The sequence below is a fragment of the Mustela erminea genome, chromosome 12 (assembly GCF_009829155.1).
Source record: "Mustela erminea isolate mMusErm1 chromosome 12, mMusErm1.Pri, whole genome shotgun sequence".
NCBI classification, from domain to species: Eukaryota; Metazoa; Chordata; class Mammalia; order Carnivora; family Mustelidae; genus Mustela; species Mustela erminea.
In genome coordinates, this window is record NC_045625.1 from 19,400,762 (window position 1) to 19,416,353 (window position 15,592).

General features: G+C 53.6%; 1 protein-coding gene across 1 annotated transcript; it reads left to right on the plus strand.

The window, feature by feature from the left end:
* Positions 1–384: 384 nt before the first annotated feature.
* Positions 385–13,795, plus strand: AMBP (alpha-1-microglobulin/bikunin precursor). The gene is made up of 10 exons (XM_032306328.1): positions 385–626; positions 1,828–1,970; positions 3,461–3,537; positions 4,345–4,461; positions 4,934–5,035; positions 5,742–5,788; positions 11,242–11,323; positions 12,327–12,494; positions 12,820–12,993; positions 13,676–13,795. Exons 1-10 carry the CDS (start codon positions 510–512, stop codon positions 13,705–13,707), a joined length of 1,059 nt encoding a protein of 352 aa, XP_032162219.1. The 5' UTR covers positions 385–509; the 3' UTR covers positions 13,708–13,795.
* The last annotated feature ends 1,797 nt before the right edge of the window (positions 13,796–15,592 follow it).

Sequence of the window (15,592 nt, forward strand, 5' to 3'; positions counted from 1 at the left end):
TCTGGGCTGTGCCTTTAGACCCCCCCTCCACCAACCGCTATGGTCTCTGCTCCGTTGTTTCTTCTCCCTGAGCCTCCGTTTTCACCTGCGAGGAAGGGGCCCCATGGGGCTCACGCTGCTGGCTCCTGGAGCAGGAGGTCCAGGCCGCTGACCCGGGGGGGAAAGGCAAAAGGCTGTTCCTCTCCTCTCTGCGGGGAGCCGGTCTGGGGCCTGAAGCCCGAGCTGGGCTGCCTCCGGCCTGGGTTGTATTTGGCCGGCACCTTCTCTGAAACAGCCGCCCTGACCCCTTGGGACCACTGACCCCAGGCAGGACACTGCAAGGGATCGATCAGACCCGGCCTCAGGGCCCTGATTGGTTCAGGCTGAGCAGGGCAAATACCAAGGTCACCTACAAGCTGCTGGCCCCCTCCCCAGCCTCAGTTCACAACTGCCGTGGGCAGAGAGGCCTTGTGTCCTCTGTCCCCAGCCTGAGCCTGCGAGCGACTCTCAAGGCAGGAGAGCCCAGAACCATGTGGAGTCTCAGGGCTGTGTTTCTGCTGCTGACTGCCTGCCTGGTCGTGAGTGCCAGTCCCGTGGTGACACCGCCTGATGATATCCAAGTGCAAGAGAACTTCGACATCTCTCGGGTAAGGCTGGCCTCTCTGGCAGCGATGGCTTTATGGGGGGCAACGGGGGGGCAGGTCTCCTGATCTGGAACTCAGGGCTGGGTCCCTCGGGGCCCTCCTGCTCAGATCATCCAGGGTTTGCTGAAGTTATGACGCTATGCACCTGCCATTCCGGGGGCCCCTTGTCTGACAATCTCACGATCTCACATGTGAACCTGCCCTCCGGGGCTCAGGGGGCTCCTCACCTTCCACTACAGATTACAGGCCCCCCTCCCCCCGGAAGTCTCCTGTAGCCACCTCACAGTGCTTAACTTCTGTGACTTCCTGCCCCCTGCTCCCTGCCAGCCCTTCAACTCTCGGCTGCTCCCTTCTCCCCATAGCCCGTTACCATCCTGGGTGCTCTGCCCTGCAGGCCTGGCTGTGGACAGAGATCCCGGGTGGCACAGGGCAGATGTGGGATACTGGGGAGAAAAGAAGCAGGACAGAGATGGGGTTGGTGGGATTAAGAGGGCTGGGCAGGCGGTGTGTGCAGGAACCCCAGGACCACCTTCCAGTTCCTGCTCTATCCCCAATCACTGGGTGACCTTGAACAGGACCTCGCCCACACGGGGCTCAGTCTCCACGTCCGTATAAGGGGCTCTCAGACCCTTCTAGCTGTGGATTTTGCTTATGCTCAGAGACAAGCAGGGGTTGTGGGTGGAGGGGCATTGTTGGGGGGGTCCTGCCGTGGTCTGGGATGGTGAAGGGTTGGAGGCTCACTGACTGGTTCCCCAGGATGTGAGGGCTTAGTCACCTCTCTGCTGTGGCCAGAAAGGGTAGTAGGATTGTCCTGAGATAGTTCAAGGAGGGGAGATCCTTTCTAGCACGGAGCTATGGGCTGCCTGTGAGGTACTGAGCTCCCTGTCCCTGGAAGGGCGAAAGACATTTGAAGGTGACCTTCAACCTTAGGGCTTTGGGCCTCATGCAAGGGAGCCGCACAGATCTGTACCTAAGCAGAGTAAGGCCCTCCACGGAGCGCGGTGGGACCCCATCTGCTCCTTCCCCTCCTAGGCTTGCTGTAAGGAGGTCTGTCCTTCCTTGAACCTGCGTGGCCTCCGGTTAGCTCTCTGACATTACAGCTTCTCATTGAGAGGAGGGAGGGAGGGAGGGAACAGGCGTCTGGCAAATCATCTTTGCGGTCCGAGGCAAACCCAGACCCTCAGAGCTTGTGGCTGCCTCCTAGATCTACGGGAAGTGGTTTCACGTGGCCATGGGCTCCACCTGCCCATGGCTGAAGAAGTTCATGGACAGGATGTCTATGAGCACGCTGGTGCTGGGCGAGGGGGTGACAGACGGGGAGATCAGCATGACCAGCACACGTTGGCGGTGAGTGAGGAGATGGGGTGGGAGGGACAAGAGGCCAAGGCACACCTGTCACCCCCGCCTAGCTTTGGTCACCACCCTGTCCTGGAGAGTTGAGCTGTCTCCTCCCAGCGGAGACCTTGCCTCTGAGCTCCAGGTCCCTCCAGGAGGGACACTGCCTTTTGTACTGTCCCATCAGCACCACTGGGCCACGCCCCAATACATGCCTATTTCGGAACCTGCTGTCGATCCTTGGATGTCCCTTAGCTCAGGGCCCGTCCAGGCCCCAGGACCTGACCCTGAAACCTGGGCGGGAGGCAGGTGCTGAGACTCCTCTCTCTGCTGCCACAAGCCATTCAGTCCACCATCAGGCCCTGTCCTTTCTCTTCCTAAATCCCTTCATGCTGTCTGCCTCTCCATTCTGTACCATCCCTGCCCTGGCCCAGGCCACCTGCCTCTCTTTCCTGGCTCACTACAGCAGCCTGCCTACACTTCTCCCCACCTCTAACCTCAAATCTTTTACCCAGCAAACAAAAGATCTCTGGAAAACTCAAGTCTGCTTAAACCTTTCCATAGCATCCTGTGGCCCTTGGGAATAAAATTCAGATCACCTCCCAGGCCCCTCCCAGCACTCACCAGCTACTCTGTGACCCACCCAAGTAGACCTTTCTGTTCCTGGAACCTTCTACCATTTCACCCCTGATGTTCCTTCTACTGGGAAAACCTCTCCCCATCTCCCTGGGCTAATTCCTATAGACCCTCGAAGACTCAGGTTCTATGTCACTTTGTCCAGGAAGCCCTCCCTGACTAACTTCTCCCCCCGACCCCCAAGGTTCAGGTTACATGCCTTCCTTTCTGCTCTTGGAGCACCTCAGTCTTCTCTCTACATGGCACATATCGCACTGACTGCATCTGTCTCTGGCCTGCCCCTGGGCCCCGCTCAGCTGTAAGGTCTGTGAGCAGACAGAGTCCCTCTTGCCCGCCTCTGTATCCTCAGCAGGTAGCACAGGGCCTAGCACATAGATGTAGCTTGATAAATGTTCATAAGGTAATTAGCAGTCATTGTAACAACAGCTGGTATGTTCATAGTGCTTGCTGGAAGCTGTTTAATAGTATCCCGTTGGACCCTCACAACCGCCATGTAAGGAAGGCTTCATGAGCCCCATTTCACAGATGAGGGAACTGGGGCCAGAGGGATGTAGGGTATTAAACACGTCAAAGCACTCACTCATCACCCTCCCCTCCGCTCCCCGTGCTGATGTGCAGATTTGGGGAAGGAAGCTGATGTTTAGTGCTGGCTTTGGCAAGAGGATGGCACGGACGTCCCTTTTTTCTCTGTCCCTCTGTTCCTTTACACGTGAACTGGTCCCCTAGGACTGGTATGAGGCTTAAGACATTTGAGAGTGTTACTTTCCAAATTACAAAAAAGAGTGGAAAGGGCCCTGGGGGAGAGTGGGTGTCAGGACCTCGGTGTCTCCCAGTGGTTACCTTTCTTCTGGTTTGTCCACCTCCAGGAGAGGCACCTGTGAGGAGATCTCCGGGGCTTATGAGAAAACCAGCACCAGCGGAAAGTTCCTCTACCGTAAACCCAGTAAGTTGAGTAGGAGGGTTCCCCGCAGTTCTGCCCTTGGCCGAAAAGACCTCAGCACGTCTTGTGCTGTTTCTGCGTCGGCTCTCTGCGCCCCTAAAGCGCCCCTCCCATGTTTCTGAGATGTTCTCTCGGCTTCCTTCTCCTTTCCCCCTTCGTTCTCTCCTCCTCTCTCGTGCACTCACGGACGTCCAGAACGAAAGGGATGTGGCTGCATTCTGAGGATAGCATGAAGGTTTCGTCAGCCCTGACGGTAGGCCTCCGCACTCAGCTGAGAAGAATTTGCTAAGCATCTACCACGTACAGTGCGCACGGGGCTGAGTGGCAGAGAGAGAGACTTGGACGTGAATGTGTTCATTCGTCCAGCGAATGGTTATCGAATATGCTGTCTGTGTTGAATAATCGCATTAGTGGTTGAACATATGAAGGTTTGGGTAGATGGATGGTTAGATAAAAAGGTGAGTGAATCAAGCAGCAAGTGATTGGTCAGTGAATGTAGATACGGACGGCAGGTAAGTGAGTTAGTCATCGGACAGATCAATTGATAGATTAATGGATGGAGGGAGAAAGGAGGGGAGAAAGGAAGGAAAGAAGGAAGAAGGGAAAGAAATAGATGGATTTATGGTTTGATGTATGGAGAGGATGGATGTATGGAATGACAGTGGATGAATTAATGAATATACGGAGGAGACAGACGGATAGACAGAAGGCTGGATGGATAGATGATGTGTGGGGGAACAGGTGAAGGACCTCAGGCCAGAAGAGCCTTCTGACCGCTGAGCCTTTTGGCTTCTTGCGTTGCCCATGCAGAATGGAACATCACCATGGAGTCCTACGTGGTCCACACCAACTATGATGAGTATGCCATCCTTCTGACCAAGAAATTCAGCCACCGCCACGGGCCTACCATCACCGCCAAGCTCTATGGTAATGGCCTGGAGCTAGATAAGCCCGTGGGAGTTGGGGGTGGGAAGGAGGGCCATGATTGAGGGACAGTGGAGTGGGGAGGAGTTCGGAGCTTTGCTTGATCCTTCTGAGAAAACTCCAGCTGTGGGGAAGGTGGAAACATTTACTCTTCCTGGAGGAGGCAGAGCTCAGTCTTCTTCTCAGGTGGAATCCTCTTTTGGTCTTTTAAGATTCTAGGCCTAGAGAATTCCAGAGCTTCCAGGCCCTTAACCAGCGGACAGAGCCATGTGTGGGGATTTGGGGGACGTGGGTGGGAGCCCTGGGAGGGACACCTCTTCCTCTTGTGGGAGCCAATCTTTCCATAGTGTTTTGAAGAGATCGCATTGGGCTGATGGTTTTCAACTTCTAAATGAAAATCCCTGTGCACCATAATCTCAGGCCTTGCCAGTCCAGGTACCTGTGGTTCTAGGCGTTTTTTCTGCTTCCACTACAGGGCGACAGCCGCGTCTTCGAGAAAGCTTGCTGGAGGAGTTCCGGGAGGTCGCCTTGGGTGTGGGCATCCCCGAGGACTCCATCTTCACAATGGCTGACAAAGGTAAATGCAGCCCCAACCCCCGTCACAGTTCTGCCCCCTCCTCATTCTTCACAGCCCTCCGAGAACATCTTCCCATCCCCTGGGTACTTCCGAAACCCTCGGAGGTAAGTAGGGTTATAGTTCCCCCAGCACCCATCTTACAGAGGAGGCAGCCCGAGCCCCCGTATTTGCTCCAGGTCACACAGCATATACCCGGGAGAGCAGAGACCGGATCCAGTTCAGAGTCCCCCCTAGTGCCACCTGTTTCAGTAAGGTTATATCCAGAACCCATGGGCACATCTTAGGAGGCAGTTCAGTGCTGGACAGGATTTCACATGCAGCTGGAGGACTTCGGGCTACTCCGCCTTCCAGAGCCTTGCTTTCCTTATCTAAAATGGGGACTAATAATGCCTCCTTTAGACGTCATCGTGAGGAGTCACCGAAATAGCCTTTAAATATGGCAGTGCTGTGCCTGGTGTCTGCCAAGGGCTCGGTGGAGGTGAGCCGTTGCCGCTGGTGTCTTGGTGCCCGCGGCAGTGACGGCGCGGCCACCAGCCTGTCGCTTTGCCAGTCATGACCTTCAGCACGCCACGTGTGGGGAACCATTCTTGAAGTGGGAAGATGCCCGAGACCGGTCCCAGCTCGTGCCCGCCTGGCACACACAGTTAGCATGATGAAAGAAACAGAGTGCTCTTCTTACTCGCCTCTTTCTCCCATCCTGACCTAGGTGAGTGTGTCCCCGGGGAGCAGGAACCGGAGCCCACTCCACACACGGTGAGCACCTCTTTTTCTCGCTTTGTCCCCACCGCACCTGATTCTGCTGCCCTCGCTCAGGTCCTGCAGGGGGGATGGGTGGGTGGGTGGGGTCACTGAGAGAGGTGGAGAGAAGGCAGAGCTAGGCACAGGGCTTTGAAGTCAGACCCCCCCAGGGCTCAACCCCAGATCTACCATCTGGACCAGTTGCAGTCCCATCCAGACTTGACTTTCCTCTTCTGTGAAATGGGGTAGTTACCCTTACCTTCCGTGTGCTAGAATTCAGGGACATGTTGGAAAAGTTCTTAGCGCCGTACCGCCCACAACCAGCAGAATACTCGAGTAGGATAAAGTCAGTTGATCTCTTAAAAAAAAACTATAAACCTGAGAGCAAGCAGATTCTCAACCAGCTCACCTCTCCCTATTCTGCCTTTTGATTTTTTGGGGCTTCCTTACTCTTCTCATTTATTTTCCTGCCTTTACCATATTGATTAAGCTTTCTCCATTTTTTTCTGTGATTATTTGGAAATTATATATCCTAATTTATCCTACTGTTGTGTGTGTGTATATATAGGTATGTGGGTGTGTATATTTCTATATATATATATGTATATTTGTATGTATACATTTTCAAGGCTATGTTTCTAAGCAAATACATATCCTAAAAATATCAGAAACATAGGTTTGAAAATTAAAAAAAAAAATACCAGAAAGTTAAAAAAAAAAAGTGTCCCTATTCCGATATAGAATTAATACTGTTAACCTATTACTTGTTTGTGCCTGTATTTTTAAAGAAAAATTACCACTGATTTTATAAAAGTAACATATGCTCATGATAAAGAACTAAAATTAGAAAGTAAAAAAGTTTAAAAACTACATTAAAAAAAAAATGCCCCCACCCAAAAACTACCAGCATTCCCATTATCCCAGGAATCGTGACTCGCCCACATGTGGAGAGGAGGAGGATGTAAGTAATGTTCGATGGAGAGTTGCACAGATTAGGGCGTCGTGTTACTAAACGGTATTACATCAGAGATGCTATTTCTAGGTCTTTAAAGCACAAAGTGTAGTGTCATTTGAATTAAAAGGAAGTGAGTGGGCTTCTCGAACTTCCAAACAAGCGTCTGCCGCCATCTTTCCCAGGCATGGAATAGGAGTTCTGTAGTCTCCACGCTCTCTCCTAGTGAGTGTAACCACACGGCTTCTCCGTGCCCGAGTCCGGGAGTTCTGTCAATCTCTTCATTCGTGCCCCTTGTTCACCAAGTGGTGTTTTCACGGAGGGTTCTGGGCGTTTTAATTCCTGAATTCGTCCCTGTTTGAGAAAGCCTGCCCCTTTTCTTCACACTGAGTGGTATTTTGCTTGCGCATCAGTCTTGGGTCATGTTGCCATTTCCTCAGAACATTGTTTGCACTGCTGCATTGTTCTTGAGCACTAATTATGGCTCTGGAATAGCCTGAGGCCAGTCTGGTATTTCTTCTCCTTGTAAGCAATTTGTTTCTTGTGCCCAGATGCCTGGACAGACTTTATCCTTGAAGATGGCTACATCTTTTTCTTTTCTTTCTCTCTCTGCTTCTCTCTCCTCCTTTCCTTTCCTTCCTTCCTTTTTTTTTTTTTTTTTTAAATGTAAGCTCTAAGCCCAATGTGGGGCTTGAACTCACGACCCTGAGATCAAGAGTAGCATGTTCTACTGACTGAGCTAGCCAGGCGCCCTGCAGTTGGCATTCTAACTAGGATAGGTCTTGGTGCTGAGCATTCCATATCGGAGGTTTCTGGGATACACTGTGTTCTCTCCATCCACAGCTTTCCGTCTTTCCGTTTTGGGGGACTCTCTTCTACTAGATGGAATTCATCTTCCGGTCCCGTTTTGGGTTTTGCTACCTCGGGAACCCTTGCTCTTTCGTCCTGGAGCATCTTTTTGTCTTTCACACATGGCAGGCGTTCTTATGTTGCTTTTGCCGGCATTCACTGGGATTCTCAATTGTCTCTTGTAGGACAGTCATTCCATGTCACAGCGTCTGTTCTGTTCCTTTGGCGGTTTCTTAGTAGCTCTGAACGTATGTTGTCTTGGTTCTCAACTTGTTTATCTAGGCCCTCCCTGGGTTCTCTCTCTTCATCTTATTCTGTTGTTTACCATTTTGTCTTTGAGTCTTGTTTTAATAAGTACCTATTTTCGTGAAGTAATTCTGCTGCTTGAGGCCACTGAGGAATGTCCTTTGGCTTGCTGAGTTATATTCTCTCCCAAGTTGGTGTCGTAGGTGGGGTTTCCTAGATCCACACCTGTGGAAGAGAAGGGACAAAGGGAGGATTGAGCAGAAGCAGCAGAGCTGTGATGTGGTCCCGATGCCTCAGCCAGCCCTGGGAGCGTTCTAGAACTGGGAGGGCCCTTTGGAGTTGTCCCATGAGGGCCCCACGGCGGGGGCCTTAACACCCTTACGTTGCTCAGTCTGGCGAGGAAGCACGACCTCGAGTGAGAGGGGTCCTGCTGGCTGAGGCAGTTTCCAACAGGGCTGACAGATCAGGCTGGAAATGTGACTCCATTCCTAAGGGGACATTTAGGCAGTTCATGACCAGGGCCCACCACAGCCAGGCCCTGTTTCTGGTTCAGGCTAGTTACTCCTTCATTTCAGACATGGGTCTGGATAGTCCCTGTACCATTTCTTTACCTTTTCTTCTTGCTCCTGCCTCATCAGTTTTTGCCTGTCTGTTCTGATATAATTCAGTCCTTGACCCTTTCTTTCCCCCACTAAAACTGAGCCGAGTGCCCAAATGTAGTCTAAAGTCTGGGTGTTTTATGTTCCATCTACTTTACTGAAATTCAGGGAAAGGGTCAGAAGGGAGTAGTGGCGGAAGAGCTTTCCTCAGGTGCGCCATCTTGGTTGGAATACCCTTGCTTGCTTTCTCTTTTGAAGAACTTCTTAATGTCCTGTGTGGGATTCGTTTCCCCTGGTCGGGGCGGTGACGTCCATTTGTCAACACCCCCGGTGCATCAGATCATGTAGCCCCAAAACATTCACCTAGAACGAGTTGGCCGCTGGTCTGTTTTCCCCTTTCCTTCCCAGAAGCCATCTTCACTACTCCTCTGTCAGAAGAGGAAAAAAGATAGGGCCCCTCGGTTTCCTTCTCTCAGGATTTGGGAGTCTTAGGGAGAAGTATCAGAAATTTGATGACTTGGGAATTAGAGGGCAGAGTTAGGAACTGACCCTCCTCTTCGGCTCCAACATACTTGATTTCGTTCCTTCATCAACAGTTTTACTTTTTGCTTTAAACTGTGCCCCATTCCACGACTGAGTGACGCGGATGGACACGTGGAGATCGGTATTCTGAATTCACTTTTTGCTGTTAGGAATTGGAGAAGGCAACTGGAAATGAATTTTCAATTTGACATCTTAATCCAGATCCTGACGGATCTGTATTTCTTTATCAGCATCAAGAATGAAGCCGTAATGGGGCGCCTGGGTGACTCAGTGGGTTGAGCCGCTGCCTTCAGCTCAGGTCATGATCTCGGGGTCCTGGGATCGAGTCCCGCATCGGGCTCTCTGCTCAGCAGGGAGCCTGCTTCCCTCTTCCCTCTGTCTCCCTCTCTGCCTGCCTCTCCATCTGCTTGTGATAGCTCTCTGTCAAATAAATAAGTAAAATCTTAAAAAAAAAAAAAAAAAGAATGAAGCCATAACTAGTGACTCCCCTTGCAGAAAAGAGAAATGGAACACACTTCCACTTCTTCCTTCCAGGCTTCCCACATCCCCGCCTTTGTGGATGTAATCCCAGATTGATGTTTATATTTTCCACCTTTTGAGAATTAAGTTGTATGAGCTTTGTAACAATCATTTAACCTCAACTCCCTATTTGATTGGCTTTAGTTTCTATCATCTTTTCTTTGCTATCACATCCCCTGTTTTCCTGCACTTAGATTCCCTTCTCAATCAGTGGGGATTTTTTTTTTTTTAAGATTCTGAGTAATTTCTACATCTTCGTGGGGCTGAAATTCACAACCCCCATGTTCTACCAACTAAGCCCCCTGCCAGGTGCCCTGGGATATTTCTGGAAGTAGTTTTTTTTCTGGATAAACACACAGGTGGAAAACTACTGGACCCTCGCATGAGTGAAATGCCTGCCTGTGTTTAGATCACATGGTCAACAGCTTGGATGAGTGCAGAATCCCGGGGTTACCTCTGCCCTCTTACAACCCTCAGAGGCTGCTCTACGGCCTGTCCCTTAATGCTGTTTACTCCAAGGGCCACTGGGCTCTTTACCCTTGTCTCTAGGGAATGTCTAGGTGGGGGCTCTTCACTCATTCTGCCTCATCCCTTCTGATCCCTACTTATAATTAGCCAACTCAAGTCATTATTCAATGCAGCTAAGTTTTCTTTTGTTATTTCTATACTGACTGCCTCTCCTTCTAGAATTCCTACTATGAATTTATTTCTTATAATCACTAACCTGCGGTGTAGTATCTCTTCAGGGTTGTTAAATTCATCAGAATCCTTTCCAGGTCCAGTAACTTTCTCCTCCTTTCATTCTGTTCATTTCCATAACGGGCAGCCCTGTGATACCGATGCGCTGTCAGCTTGAGTGTCACCGACGGTTTCAGTTTCCTCCTGGTTCCTGCCTCCGTCCTGTGTGTGGTGGAGCTACTTCTCCGGCTCTGTAGGCCCCTCCCAAGCAGCGGCGTTGTGCACAGTGCGCCGTGATTTTTCCCTTTCCCTTCGTGCTCCCCAAGGCACACCCAAGTGCAACCAGCTTGACAGCAGGGGTCCCTAAGCACAGCCTTTACTTGTACCTTAAAAGGCGAAGGGCCGCGGTGAAGGTTAGCACGGGTGTGCTTGTTCAGAGTCCGGATGGACTCTCCCGGACTCTGGTCCGGATGGAGAGGGACCCTGGAAGGCTGCGTGCTGCTGGCTCTCGCGGCCTGGGACCCCGCCGCAGTGGGCTGTGCGCTCCTGGAGGCTCTCACCAGCATTCGGCATCCCGCCCCGCTCTTCAGCCTCTGGCGCCGCAGCTAGAGGTGTTAGGGGCAGTCTCAAGGTCCCTTCTCCATCCTCTCTATGTGGCTTTTCCTTTGCAAGGAGCTAAGGATGATGGTCTGGTCCGCCCTTCCTGCCAATCCGTCCCACCTGTTCGCCGCCGGGTAGCAATGCCCTCAGGTTTCCGGCACAGCAATGCTGCCTTTCCCTGGCAATTCAGATAGACGCCCCCCCCACCCATTATTTTATTCCTTTGGACATTTCAGCCAGAATTTGGACACAAGGGTATTGTCACACTTCACAGTTCTGAGTTTCCTTTCAGACTAGAAACCTCTCTTGTGATGCCCGTTCTGGGATGGAGGTTGATGCTTCGGGGAAGACAGTCCGTTAACCAGTGTAGTTACCGTGCTCTGTCTACACCCTGATTCCCCGAGTGTTTATACACTCCAGGGGTACAGGTGAGCCAGTGGAGGCAAAATCCCCGCAACAGCTTGTCTCCCTCTCCCCCGCAGAGAGCCCGGCGGGCTGTGCTGCCCCAGGAGGAAGAAGGATCGGGGACCGGGCAACTGGTCACGGACTTCCACAAGAAGGAAGGTAACGGCCACTCACCTCCCCACTGGCTTCTGTCACACTCCGGAGAGGAAGGGCCCATGGGGGGCTCACCCGGGCTGCCCTCATCACCACAGTCTCTTATTTGTCTGCTGGGCAAGGACTAGAACTAGAAAAGCCCAGTCAGGCCCCCTCAGAACTCGTAGGTCCAGGAGGAGCGAGTTCCGGCCCTGTCTGCAGCACTGTGTGGCCTCCCAGCCTCGGTTTCCCCCTCTCTGTGGCTGGCACAACAGCTGGCCACGGTCTCCATCAGGGCTTTTGTGGGAGCACGTTGGAGAAGGACGGGAGCACGCTGTGTGTAGCTGTGTTTGCAACGGACTCCCCACCTTGCCCCCCAAACACTGAGCCCTGCTCCACCCTGTGGGGGTACTGGGGTCACGGAAACAAACCCTCATCTTTTTGGAACTTGTGGTCCAGTAGAGGAAGACAGGCAGGGGGGAAGTCGATGGACTCAAAAGGGAAGGTTAGCTAAAGGGTTGGGGGAGCCCAGGAGGGAGGGGTAAGGGGATCAAGGAGTCCTTCCTGGATGAAAGGAAGCTTCATCCTGCTTTGTCCAGGCGTCCAGGTAGGGCTCTCTGCAGGACGGCATTTCAGGGGCCAGAGCGAGGGGAGCAAAGGCACAGGGGCAGGACTTCAGAGAAAAGGTCCAGCTGGCTGGCCAGGGAGCTGGTGGATGAATGTCTCATTGGCTGCTGTTACCGCAGTCTCGGGACGGACTAGACCAACATGGGGGAGCTGGGGTGGGGTCTGGGGGCCGCTGCGGTGCAGAGCGGAATAGCCACGGACTCTGGAGTCCAGCAGACACATCGTTTTGAATCTCAGGGCTGTGTGACCCCAGGCAAGTCACTTTATCTATCACAGCTCATTTCCTTGTCTTCCTCACAGCGCAGCGGGGAGAACTAGGCGACAGGGGGCCCGGTAAGCATCTGGCCTGGTGACAGGCACACGGAAAGTACTCAGTCCGTGCTACCATTCTGCCCCTCCCCAGACTCCTGCCAGCTGGGCCGTGCGGAAGGCCCTTGCCTGGGGATGGTCACGAGGTTTTTCTATAATGGCTCCTCCATGGCCTGTGAGACCTTCCAGTATGGCGGCTGCCTGGGCAACAAGAACAACTTCGCCTCGGAGAAGGAGTGTCTGCAGACCTGCCGGACCGTGGGTGAGTGTGGGCCCCTCGCCGCAGCGCACGCCGCAGCCCCCGGCCCGTGTTCCCAGCAGGCTACCCGCAAGGTGGACGGGGAGCGGGGTGGGGATGTGCCTGGGGTGGTTTCCCAGTACAGGTTTCCTGAGGTCACAGGAGCCATGGCCTGGGACTGGGGGATACGGGCCGGCCACTGGCTGGCGTGGGCTCCAGGTTCCCGGGGCTGGAGGGGCCCGGTGCTCTCTAGGAGCAGGTACCCTGGTTCGGGCCCTTCGCTGGGGGTCTTGAGGGTCAGCTGAGCATCAGCGTTGCTCACACTCCGCACCTGCCCCCCGCCTCGCAGCGGCCTGCAGTCTCCCCATCATCCCCGGCCCCTGCCGAGGCTACCACGAGCTCTGGGCATTTGACGCTGCCCAGGGGAAGTGCGTCCCCTTCATCTACGGGGGCTGCCAAGGCAACGGCAACAAGTTCTACTCAGAGAAGGAGTGCAAGGAGTACTGCGGGGTCCCCGGCAATGGTAGGTGGCCCCGTTGGGGGGGGGCTGAGGTGCAGGTGGGGGAGCCTTGGGAGGAGGTGGGAATCTGGAGAGGCAGTCTGGACCCTAGCAGGTGACCAGCCCACGCCCCTCCTCGGGCCTGTCGCCCATCTGTAGAATGGGGCTAAGCCCTGGGCCCTCCCCCAGCTGGGATGCTGCAGCGGGGAGGCACTGGCCAGACCCGGGCACCTGGCTGAGCCGGGTCCCAAATCTGGTGGAGCCACCTCCAGGCTGGCCACGTTGGGCGAGTGCCAGCTTGAGCCTTGGCTTTTACTTTTGTAAAGTGGGACAGAGAACCCACTTGGCCGACCTCACAGCACCTTGTGCACTTTGGACTCAGCTGATGGCAGCTGTGACCAATGCTGAGGGTGAGGCAGTGATGCCAACAGTTGTGGCATTGCGGGGGAAAAGCAACCATCTGACCCCCGTGCCTTAAAGGGCACTTAGAGTCAATGAAAAGAGGCTAAAGCCCAGACTGTTTTGCGGAATGTGCTTTGGAGATACCAAGTCGTTCCGCAAGCGGCGGTTTCTGACCCAAGCTCAGGTCCAAACCAGCCCAAGCTGCCTTCCCTCATTCACGAGGCATTCCCATCCCCGGACCGTTCCCATCCCTGGACCCCAGGGGCTCCCCACACCTACTCCCTGAGCTTCTCTGTGTCCTCAGGGGACAAGGAGCTGCTGCATTTATTCAACTGACGGGGCCACCGGATGACAGGGAGGCTACGGGCTGCTGCGTGTCCCAGGGGCCGGGTTCAAAATAAAAACCAACCTGTAGAGTCCTGAAGTTCCATGTCGTGACTGTTCATTGTCCTCATGTGTTTAACGAGGTAGCAGGGATGGGGGAGACCAAGCTGGGGGTCGGGGGGCTGGAGTAACCCCATCTTCCCCCAGAAATGAAAAAATCTGTGCTGGAAATAGAACAGTCCTTGGTATGTGAAATTGGCTCCACAAATTATGAGACCTTAATCATAGTTCTGTTTACTCCACAGTAGTATAAAATGGGACTGTTTGTTTTATTAAAGCCAGAAAAGAGGAAGGGAGAAAAACCTCTGGGTACTTACTTCTGGGAGAGGCCTGACCAGGTCATCAGCTATCCAGGGTTGAAGAGAGGACTGTGCCCTCATGTGCCCAGGCCCCGGGGCTGGTCACAGCCACTGACCCACCCTGCCTGCAGCAGTCTGTGTCCTGGGGCCACCAATACTTTCTCCAACGTCCTACCTTGGTCACAGCCCTGTCCCAGCACCAGCTGCCAGGGGATGAAAAGCCTCAGGCGGTTTCCCTACAAGGCTCTCAAGATCCCATCTCCTGGGAGCATCACTCTGGCCCTTTGCCCCATCAGAAGAATGTCACTGACCTTCACATGGCGTCTGGGACTGGCAAGGCACCGGAGCCAGGCCAGAAGCCCTCAGCCTGGCCTGGCTTGTCCTCCCTTGAGAAAGAAAATAGGCAGGCTGTCCATGGTGGTTTGGCCTCAGAACATGACTCCAGGAGCTTCCAACTGGGACTACACAGGATTTATAAGCAATTGATTTACAAATCCCTCTTGCTGGGTCCATTTATCCAGAGTGCGGAGAGGTGCTGCAGGATAACCCCCCGGTTTTGTGTCCTCTGAAGTGGCGAGGCAAGCCGTCACACCTCTTCTCTGCAGGGTGACCCGTGTGCTGAGGGCTGGCACCTAATTCAGTCAAGGGCCCCTCTCTGGCCATTAGCCCGTTTGCTTACGAGACTCCTAAGAAAGGAGGGAGGGAAGGACGGAGGATGAATCCAGAGGTTAAGGATTTGGGCACTAGAAAGCTTTGCAGCTTCCTTGGCCAGAACAGAGAGCGAGCCCCTGCTTCTCCCTAAAGTCCTAAGCTTGGAGTTTCCGGTTCCTGCCGAGGGGACTGTCAGGAGGGGACAGTGTGCGGTCATGGCCAGGACTCTCTGGGTAGGAGTGGGTGGGTCAGGGGCAGGGACACAGGTGACTATTCAGGGAGACAAGACAAGCTCTCCGCCTGAACAAAGGTCACAATGTCCTACGTCCATACCGTGCCTTACGGATCAGGGCTGGCCACCTATGGTGCTCTGAAGGGGAATATTCGGGAAGGGCACTGATGGACAAACGCCTCAAGCACAGACAGCAAGCCTCAGGTGGGAAGCAGCTGCAGTTGGAGACGGGATGCTGGCTCCTAAGGTATTTTTCACAGTTCTGAACTCACCATTTAAAAATGGGTCTTCCATTAAAAAAAAATCTAATGATTCTCCTGAAATACATGCCAGCAGCCGTGGGACAGCAGCCCGCAGGCCACAGGGCAGGGCTGAGGGGAGAAGGTTCCTCTGGCCGGGGGCTCCCCTGCGGTTCCCTAGCTGGCCTGTTGCCTTGTCAGGTCCCAGAGACGGACAGGCAGGGTTGAAGCACGTCCGTGCCCCGGAGTCCGGAGCCCGCGCCACTCACCCCTGCAGGCCCCAGAATCCTTCTGTTGAAGCTGCCCTGAATGAAGACTCAGCGTGGTTCTCAAGGATCCTTACCTGAAATCCTCTCTTCAAGATACTGGTCACATTTGGTACAAAATCAATGTGGCTGCTTTAGTAACAACACGTA